The 11,380-nt window shown below is 31.9% G+C and overlaps 1 protein-coding gene across 1 annotated transcript; it reads right to left on the bottom strand.

Moving 5' to 3' along the window:
• Positions 1–17: 17 nt before the first annotated feature.
• LOC143056118 (acetylcholine receptor subunit alpha-type unc-38-like) lies at positions 18–2,260 on the bottom strand. The gene has a single exon (XM_076229203.1). The coding sequence runs from the start codon at positions 2,166–2,168 to the stop codon at positions 969–971; it is 1,200 nt and encodes a 399-aa protein (XP_076085318.1). The 5' UTR covers positions 2,169–2,260; the 3' UTR covers positions 18–968.
• Between the last annotated feature and the right edge of the window lie 9,120 nt (positions 2,261–11,380).

Genomic DNA, 11,380 nt, shown 5'->3' with positions numbered 1-11,380 from the left:
TCCTCTTTAATTAAGATAAGCACGGTTTTGGAACAATTAGTACATGTATATATAATTCAGAAAGATGTACAACGGATACAGGGTACTAGTATATAGTGTTATGATAGACTTTTAGAAGAACTGACATATATTTGTTTTAACTTATTTCGAAGACCCTGCACTTAACATGTTAAGACAATTTCTATCCTATTAAACCCGTGTTGACTGTTCGTACGTAATCACAAAATAAACTTCTATGCAAAGAAGACAAGAATAAAAACGAATTTAAAAAAATAAGACGTGGTGCGATAGCCAATGAAATGACTCTTCACAAGTGACCAAATGACACAAAAAATAACAACTATTGGTCAACACATGACCTTCGACAATGAGAAAAGCCCATACTACATAGTCAGCTATAAAACGCCTCATGTTCAACCAATTGTTAAAAGAACGTTCAGTGGTTTTCGTTTGTTTATGTGTTACATTTTGTTTTTGTTTATTTTTGTACATAAATTAGGCCATGGGTTTTCTCGTTTGAATTGTTTTACATTGTCATTTCGGGCCTTTCATAGCTGACTATGCGGTATGGGCTTTGGTAATTGCTAAAGGCCGTACGGTGACTTATAATAGTTGTTAATTTCTGTGTCCTTTTGGTCTGTTGTGGAGAGTTGTCTCATTGGCAAGCATACCACATCTTCTTTTTTTATAGTGACAGCTTAACAGAACAATTTACATCTTTCAAATTTAATAAACCTGTCAAGTTGCTTAAAAAAATATTAATACTTGTATGATGAAAACTCAAAAGTTTATAACTTTCGATAACACTCTATTTCTTATTCTCGCCATAAATTTCGGTATTCAAACTTAAGACGACCAAACTTTAACTAGCAATTGCTTAATATGCGTTAGACAAGTATTTTCAACTTAAAAACAACCACATTTTAATCACCCCACTAGTTTACTGTAAATGGAATAAAAATGAATAATTATAAAGATATAGTTATAAAATATGCACAAATAAGAATCACTGTGGCAGAATAAGCTATAACCATCATAATATTATCAAGTCCGTTACACACATCCTTCCACGTTATAAATATCTCAGTTTTGCAATTCACATTGTCTTTCTCGGCATCGTTGCACAGCGGCATAACTTGGGTAATGGTGTTACCCCTATGCCACTTTTGCCCAATAAATTTCAATAAAAAGTTCATTTTTGCCGATTCCTCATTGTAATAAAGAGATGATATGTAAATTGTAACAACAGCAATTATTCCACTCAACAATATAGTCGCTACCATTATGATTAGTAAAAGACTCATCGGATTTGACGCTGCGGGTATAGAAGTTTGCACCATGGATAGAAAAATAGTATACGATAGTAGTACTGTCAATGCCAGTCCTATACGTTCTCCAGCCTCAACCGGAAGTAAAAATACCAATGGATTTAAAATACTAAATAAAATGAACGGACAAATCACTATAACTGTGTAATATAACGGTGAGCGTTTCAGTGTTAGTTCAATCTCAAAAATAGAATATCCTGTTGAAGGATGTGTTGTCAAAATATTCGATACTAATTCCCAGTCTGAATTTGGTGTGAAAAAGGATAAATCAATTGGGTTTGAAACTCCTTTCAAAAGTATGTCCCTCGCATAAACACCCCAGGCAGCAAACTCTAGTTCACATGTTTGTGAATCGAATGGAAATTTGTATATATTTGTACTACACTTTGAAGATAATACCTCACCAAAAGATACAGCCATAGAGCCATTGTAATCGATAGTCACAGACAGTTCATTGCCTAATCCCATAGGTTTTAATGTACCAACAGAATTTAAAAGTACTAATTTTGGTGTCCAAACGGTTGTTTGTGGAACTATTACATATTCAGCGTTACCATATGAAGAAGGAGTCCATGAAAATTCACCATCCTTCCAGAACGCTGACACTCCTCCCGCTATCTGTAAAGTCTCTTCTACTTCTCGAAATTGGGTGATTGTCATCAAATGAAATTGCAATTGTATTTCTAACGGAGAAGAGAAATCCGAATTAGGAATTAACGATTTTTGGTGGTTCACAAAAATATCACTGTAAAGCTGTTTCATATCTGATAGAGTCTGACTATTCCCAGATGATAATATACCAAGCAAAAATATAAAACTAACTGGTGCATCGATATACATTCTTATTTACAAATAAACAACACATCTAATGCGAAATGGTGTTAAAAAAATTAAAATCCTATGAATTAGTGTGTCGTGTACATAACCTTTGGAATCATTTAAATATTATTCTATTTAACAAAATAGAACAGTAGTGTAATTCATAAGTGATTAAATATCTTTCAAGCAAGACATTAAAACTAAATCATAATTAGATTATTAATAACAGTCACGTCACGTTACTTCAAAGCGGTTTAAATATTATTCAATCAATTTACTAATTTGAAACTTAATATCAAATTGATCAATAATAATATTTGCTTTTTTTGTTTTGGTGTATTATTATGTCAATTATGTTTTTTTTTTTTTAAAGATAAAGTGAATTACTTTTACAATTGAAACGTCAGGATGAGAGGAGTTCTATTATGAATTATGTAAACAAACGTGCAACTAGGATTAGAAAAATAATTTCTACTCATATATTTGAAAATTGAGACTATACAGGTCTTTTAGTTCAAAATAGAAATTGTTATAAGTTATAACAGCACTTGTAATAAAAAAACATGCATTAATGAATTGTCAAGTGTATGAAGATTTTCGTTGTTATTCGTTTTATCAATCGTCTCTATTTAATGTTAATTTTATACATTTGTCTGATTAATATAATATTTTTATTCACAGATGAAAATATGTACTTTAATACTGACAAAATCTACAATGACATTTTATTGAAATGCAGATTTATTTTATATTGCTAATTTAAGTGTAAATAATAAATAGATACCTTTTAGATAGTCTCTCATAACTCTTTTTAGAGCGGCTCGTGTATGTTTATGATGATGTTTTATAATCTTTTTGTATGGTTTATAAAATGAAGAGTTGAGACTTTAATTAGATGTTGCCTTGTCTTGTCTTGCCTTTTCTATATTGAAGTTTTGTTTTTAAAAAACATATCCCTAGTACATACATGTACAGTATATCTATTTAAAGTCCTATGAAACGAGTGACTGGTAAAAAATAATGTTTATCCAATTCTTGAACCAATACATGTGTATATCATAAACGTAGTCTTCTGTGCACGATTTCATCATTTTTGCTCAAAAATATTGTTTTATCCTAATTTTTTTCTCTCTCTGTTATGAAGTGAAAATATGACAGCTCATTAATTGTCGTGTTTTGAAGCCGTAGTTTACCGATTGTCACCTTATAGTAAACAATCAACAAAGAAGCATGGATATTAAGTTCGTGTATAACATGTACAATTAGATAATAGTTTATTTCAGTGACCGATCCATGCGTACTAGGATCGCCGGATTTTTACGATAAGGGTAACGCTAAGGACACGTCGAATACGGAAAATATGTCGGCGAATTGCTTCCTGGAAGCAAGCAATTAAAAAAGTAAGCATCTTCTAAATGTGGACACATTAAAGAATTTTTTTCAGAAAAAAGTATATGTACACAAGGTCATGTTTTTCTCTTACTGTTTATGACGGTTTTTTTGTGTACGGATTGACAATTTAGTTTTAGATGCACGATTTATTTATTAGCTGTTAGTGGCTTTGAACTACATGTAGCTGTCAGATTACTGCGAGTACTCTCAGATCTGTTCCTGGTGTCTTTTTGTTGTCGGGATGTACAAGAACCCGGCCACGTCCACTTGTATTTTTGTCCATCTGATGAGTTAAGCCTTTTTCAACTGATCTTTGTAATTCGTTCTTATGTTGTACTGTTATACCACTGTCCCAAGTTAGGGGAGGGTTGGGATCCCGCTAACATGTTTAACCCCGCTATATTATTTATGTAATACTATGTGTCTGTCTCAAGTCAGGAGCCTGTAATTCAGTGGTTGTCGTTTGTTTATGTGTTACAAATTTGTTTTTTCGTTATTTTTTTTTATATAAATAAGGCCGTTAGTTTTCTCGTTTGAATTGTTTTACATTGTCATATCGGGGCCTTTTATAGCTGACTATGCGGTATGGGCTTTGCTCATTGTTGAAGGCCGTACGGTGACCTATAGTTTTTAATTTCTGTGTCATTTTGGTCTGTTCTGGACAGTTGTCTCATTGGCAATCATACCACATCTTCTTTTTTTATATAAGTTTAATAATGACAACTTTCTATTTTGTTATATAAAACATTGGCATCGTTTTTTTTTTAATTTGAGGTTTCGTTTGAATTTAACCACAAAATCATTACCTATTTATTGAACTCAAACATCTTATAGATAATGAACTGAGGTCAGGTTTAGGTATTCATTTAAAAAGGTTCAGACTTCTTGCTTTTTCCCTTCGATACAGGGTAGTATATTTCTCCCAATAACACCCATGTGTTTTTTTTATATATATATAAGACAATATATAGCTAATAAAAGGTTATTTGCTAAAACTTGAGCAGAGTCTAGATTTCCTATCTTTCGATTTGAGACCCAAATAATACCTAGTACACATATTCAAACAGAATTTTAAAATGGATGAACAATTGGCAGATCATTTACTGTGGATCGGATCTGCTTACTCTTTATGAGCACCTGAGACCAACCCCCGATTTTTTTATGGAATTAGTGCTTTCCTCAGTCTTTGGTGTTCTATGTTGTGTTTTGTGTAATGTGTGTCTGTTAGGCATTGTTCTTCTTTTTAGCCAGATCGTGGTTTGTTTTTTTCGACTTATGATCTTGAGTGTCCCTTTTGTATCCATCGCCTATCTTTTACATGGAATTCAAATTTTACCTCGTTGAAATTACCACCCAATTATATATTTGATAAATAAAGATGGTGTTTGATAATTTTTTCATGAAATATTACGCTCATGATCACAGATCACTGTTGTAGTCTTTTAACATTAACTAAATAACAAGACATATAACACAGGTATTTTAATGAATTGATCATAAACGTATAAATAAAAATATGAACGTTTAGGGTTTATAAACAAAAATAACATTTTAACCGTTTGCATTCCAAAACGCTCAACACGACCTTATACGATCTGAAACTCTCACAAGAGGGGAGGTTCAGCTAGTTATAAACCTGGTTTTAACAGGAATATGGCAGTTATTTCAATTTGTTGCGTTGTGTGATAAAGTTGATCGTTAAATTTTGTCAGGTTTTATGGCCTTCTCACCTTAATGAACTTATCTTGAAGTTCGGTACTTTTGTTAATAAAATCATGCAAATTTATTTTGGTCCTCGATCGGATTTCTTCTGACAGCGTCGGAAAGCATTTTAAAAGCTCACTGACTGTCTGGTTTACATTGACACACCTCTAAAAAAGAGATGATTGAATTGACCAGTTCCAAAAAAGTCATCGAAGCTAGGCATGATAGAGATGTATTTAGAAATTTGAAAGATTTCCCAAAACAGTTTCACTGCAATTTAGATAAAACAGTATTCGTCTGTCCTAGCCTTTGCAAATGTAATATTTTGCGCGTTTGCATGTTTCATCCTAAAGTAGTTTCGTTATGTGTCGATCAGATCTAACATGCTGGCGATAAGAATGCCTTCTAAAAACCTGAAAAGTCTAAACCTTACCCATGACCACATGCGGTAAATGTAGCCGCTTTAGAAATTAACACACAACATTTATCGATTGAGAAAATAAATGTGCTGCTTAAAAAATACAATTGTCAATCAGCATCAATTTAAGAAAACTTGTTTTGTCGTATGCATGATCTAATCCTCTTTCATCGCACGTTACCGACCGAATAGCCGAATTGTACTAACGAGCACCACGGTGGGTGTAACATTGTGGAGAAGAGGACCTGCTTAATCATCCATGACTCCTAAGATCACCTCCAATTTTTATATGGTTTGTGTTTTTCAGTATTTAGTTATTAGTATTTCTGTGCAATGTTAACGTTTTGTGAATTGTCAATTATCTGTGCTGTCATCTACAGCTCTTTTGAGTTTGTATTTGGATTTTTTTTATCAATTATTCCTCGAACATTATTGTTGAAATGCGCACCAGTTGCATTTAATTAGTGTTGTCTAATAAGATATAGAGATATGAATGAATTGTGTATTCAAATTAAAGTGTTTTTTTTCAACAAAACTCTAAAATGTATTACGAATGTCCTTTTTGTATCCTTCGTCTCTGTTTTGCTCTAAGCTTGTGATAATTGTAATAGTTACAAAATTACTTGAATCCTACTGACGATTTAAAGCTAATTGAAAGTGTTGTGTCATGTGTACAATTGTTTTTCTGTTTGTCTTTTTCATTTTTAGCCATGGCGTTGTCAGTTTGTTTTAGATTTATGAGTTTGACTGTCCCTTTGGTATTTTTTGTCCCTCTTTTATTAAAATGTTTGCAAATATCCCAGTCAAACTTTTGTATAGCAGGCAATTGTATAACAAGTGATTACATACATTTCACAAGAACAACAATCTATGTGCTTTGCTACGAAGTACAGAGTAAACGATTATTGATAAAAATGACGACTTCAATAATTGAATTTTGTTCTAATTCTTAATTTGAAATAAGTGCCCTGGATATTACCCTTTGACGTATTAAATTAACAGTTTATCTTGAAAAATATATCAAAACTCACAAAGTAAATAGAAAAGCATTAAGATTATTAAAGTGATGATATGTTTTAAAGCAACACATTAAAACCCATTGAAAATTTGTCAATGAAAAGTTACCACAATGGTATTATTAAGTGTTATAAGCAATATTCAATTAGTCTTAATTGATGGACCGTCTGATAAATAATAAATCAATGTTTGTTGTGACGTACAATGTATATTAATTTACGTATGCAAATGTGCAACGATGCATGTAGTTAAGTCACTAATTGTATCCAAACTCTTGAAGGATATACAAATGAAGTTGTATCCGATGAGTGCGTTTACCAGTGACACACTTGTTTCACTAGAATAATATTTCACCTTGTGTTGATTTCACTGTTCGATATTTTAACTGTTTTTCTAAATTGGAATTTTTCTTAAATTGACGATTCCATGTTAATATATACTACAAATATACACTCGATTTCCTAGAATTACTTCTGTTTTCTATGAAAAATTTAAATCAAAAAAGAAAACATCAATTTGACATTTTGAATTGCCATTTGCTTTATACATTTCATTTTGGAGTTAAATGCGGAATTTGCAAATGTATTTAAAAAAATCATTCAAGAAGGAGATAACTGAATCTATTCAATTGTTTATGATTTTGTCAATGTACATTTAATTTTTTTATGATGATTTCACAGTTTCTTTGTTTCCCCATTTATACAGAGAATTTGACCCTTAAAATATTAATTTCTTACTGATGCTGCTTTATTCTAACATTTAGTTTCCTCTGTACATATTAGCACCCCGTTGATATCGAATCGCAATACTGATTAGTCATACCTTTGCGAAAATTGATCCATATCTTGCTAACGTCATATAAGCCTAGTGGCATAACACCTAAGTTGTTGTTGTTGTTATTTTGTTTTTGTTTTGTTTTTGTTTTTTTTGTTTGTTTTTTTTTTTTGCCTAGTGGTACTAATCGTTATCAAAGGTACCAGTTTCAAAATTTGATACGCCAGACGCGCGTTTCGTCTTCATAAGATTTATCAGTGACGCTCAAATCTAAATACTTACAAAGCAAAACAAGTACAAACTTGAAAAGCATTGAGGAGCCAAAATTCAAAAATGTTGTGCCAAATACGACTAAAGTAATCTATTACTGGGATAAGAAAATCCTTAGTTTTTCAAACAATTTAAAGTTTTGTCAACAGGAAATACATTTGCAAAGGGAGACAGTTTATTATTATTGACATTCTGATACTCTTGAGACATCCACTAGCAATGGAAAGAGACCTTTTTTGTTGTAAATTATGTCATCTTCAGGGATATTGCTTACATATATCAGATTACTTTAAATAAAGTATAGTATAAAACAAAACTTCAATAAAAACAAACAATAACACAAATTATAACAGCTTTGGGTTTTATACTAATGCATATCTTGTAATATATGTTATTTTGTGTAATTTGATCGTTATATCTTCGAATCCCCGGTCGGTCAAACGAAAGACTTTAAAATTTGGTATTTGTTGGTTCTCGGATAAGCAAGTAATATTAATTATAGAGTAAAAAGTAAAATCACAAAATTACCATACTCCGATGAAAATTAAAAACGGAAAATCCATAATCAAATGGCAACATCAAAGGCTCAAACACATCAAACACATAAAACAAATTGATAAAAACTGTCATGTTCCTGACACATTTTATTATGAAGAAAATGCTGGTTTTAAATAAAGGCAACAGTAGTATATCGCTGTTCAAAACTCGTAAATCTATGGACAAAAAACTAAATTGGGGTAACAAACTAAAACTGAGGGAAATGCATTAAATATAAGAGGAGAACAACGACACAACATTAAAATGTAACATACACAGAAACGGACTAAGCATTATACAAAATCCGATGAGAATAACCAATATAACATCAAAACCAAGTACACAACAACATCTCACTTGTATAATTATTCATACCATATCTAGATAGCGTCATGTATGCCTAGTGGAAAAACACCCTAATTGTTATTGTTGGTATTTTGTTCTTGTTTTTTTCTTTGGTTGTTTTTCTTTTTTTTTTTGGCCTAGTGGTGCTAATTGTTATATAGGGACCAGTTTTAAAATTTAATACGCCAGACGCGCGTTTCGTCGTCATAAGATTCATCAGTGATGCTCAGATCTAAATAGTTATAAAGCAAAACAATCCCCTTCCCTTTCCAGAATTTAACCTACCGAATTAGACTATTTACCGGATTTGTAATCACATAAGCAACACGACGGGTGCAACATGTGGAGCAGGACATGCTAGAATTCCTGTGCACCTGAGATTACCCCTAGTTTTTGGTGGGGTTCGTGTTTTTTTATTCTTTAGTTCTCTATGTTGTGTCATGTGTACTGTTGTTTGTCTGTTTGTCTTTTTTTCATTTTTTGCCATGGCGTTGTCAGTTCATTTTCGATTTATGAGTTTGACTGTCCCTCTGGTATCTTTCGTCTCTCTCTTGTATAACAGTCGCATACAATTTCATTATAATGACAACGATGTGTGTACAACACAAACACACATAATAGAAAAAAGTAAGAGCAAAGACTGGTCGGCTAGGAGCAAAACCATGTGTCTAGATTAGGTGACATGTCTTTTTGCAGACAGTTACCTTATGAATTTGCATATATAAAATCTGGATCAGCATGTCAGTCTAGCACAAAGCTGAATTGATGATCTTGTCCTTAATATGCATATTGATTGGTCGTTGGAAGTTTTGCAGTCATGCTTCATCACACTCATCTGTATAGTTTTATTTGTGAAATATGCAAGGATTTACAATCTCCTTGCACTGACAGGAATTTACGGATAAAGTGTTAATGAAAGTTAGTAAACTGATATTTTGAAACCATCTACTAGTATATGAAAGGACAGTATATCTACCTGGCGCATATCGAACAGTTTTGGAATTGCCTAATAGTTTGACCTGAAGTATTGATGAGACGATATAGATTGATTGATGCGCAATGTCGCGTTTTTTTGTTTTCTCAGCCTGTTTATGACTCATAATTAACGTGTTTAAACTTTATCTATCGGAAGTTAGATGTGAACCGTTTGATATTTTATTATCAGATACACCCTGTTTTAATATGTGTTAGTCTTTTCTGACTTGTTTATGGTAACTATGAGTACCTTCATTACCATACTTTGTGTCTGATTTGTTTTTGTGCTTAATATTGATCTATTGTGTTAAGCCGTTTTTTATCTGATTTTTATAGATTGTTCTTATGTTGTGTTGTATTACCACTTTCAAAGTAATGGATAGTTTGGTCGTCCTCAAATATTTTTAACCCCGGCACATTCTGTATGTGTATGTTCCAAGTCAAAAGCCTGAAATTCAGTGGTAAGCGTGTGCTGCTTGTTATCCTTTTTGTTTGCCTTTTATTGGTTTGTTTATAAATCAGGCTTGTTTGGATAGTTTTTAATTTGTTATTTTGAGACATCTTAAAGCTTGCTCTGCAGTATAGAATTGAACACCGTACTTGATTTTAACTATTAATAAAACTGATGTAGAAACACATATTGAATTATATGTTTATCAATGATATTATTATACAAAGAACAAAGATTTAAATATCTCACGTAATTACAGACTGAAAAAAAATGAAAACACAGGAAGTGTATTACAACACTTTTTGCTTCATGTTAGGCAGTTTGCTTCATAGTTCTATAATGTATTGCTCTATCTGTGATGAGAATTTGCTACTATTGTATTATACCATAATCCTTGTATATATTTATATTGTAATGAAACGACATGTTGGGCTCTAGATATGTTTGTTTAGCTTCATACATATATCATATAACGTCTAAAGGAATATTTTGCATAGAATAACAACGCTTTCTTTACTGGATATAATCATAAAAGAATTTACGAACCAAAAGCAAACCTCTGCTTGTTCATTACTATTGGATGCAGAGATAATTAGTGACATGGTTTTTCTTCATTTGTTTAAAAATTCAATTTCAACGTGATCACTTTCTCTAAATTTTATGTTTAGTTTTGAGTGTAAACACCGGTAACCCGATATTGAACTATCAAATCGAATTACCATGTACTATATGAAAATCGTCAAGGTTGAAAATGAGGAAAATTTTACGTGCATCATTTGTGTGAGCATAATCAATGAGTTATAAAAAGGTTTTAAAATACGACAATTGATGCTTTCGATTAAGCAATGTGTCCCGCTTGATATTTGTAATTCTTTCATTCAATAAAAGATTGAAAATGGACTTTAATTATTCATCATTGTCTCAGTGTAATAATAAATAAATTGAAAAGCTTTTCTCGTAATTGAAACTTTATATAGATGTAATACCATCACTGAGTTTCCCCTAGTTGTCTTTGTTAAATTTTCACTTTTTAAAACATTGTGCATAATTTATCTTTGTTTCAAACAAAAATTACCAAAAATTCCAAAAAGTTGTACCAAATACGGCAAAGGTAATTTATTCCTGGGACAAGAAAATCCTTTGTTTTTCATAAAATTCAAAGTTTTGTATCAGGGAATTTATAAAAATGATCACATAATTGATATTCATGTCAACAGCAAAGTGATGACAACTGGGCTGGTGATACCCTCGGGGACGAAACGTCCACCAGCAGTGACATCGACCCAGTGGTGTAAATAGTTATCAAAAGTACCAGGATTATAATTTAGTACGCCAGACGCGCGTTTCGTC

The sequence above is a fragment of the Mytilus galloprovincialis genome, chromosome 13, assembly GCF_965363235.1.
Source record: "Mytilus galloprovincialis chromosome 13, xbMytGall1.hap1.1, whole genome shotgun sequence".
NCBI classification, from domain to species: domain Eukaryota; kingdom Metazoa; phylum Mollusca; class Bivalvia; order Mytilida; family Mytilidae; genus Mytilus; species Mytilus galloprovincialis.
This window is presented reverse-complemented; position numbering and strand designations above follow the sequence as displayed.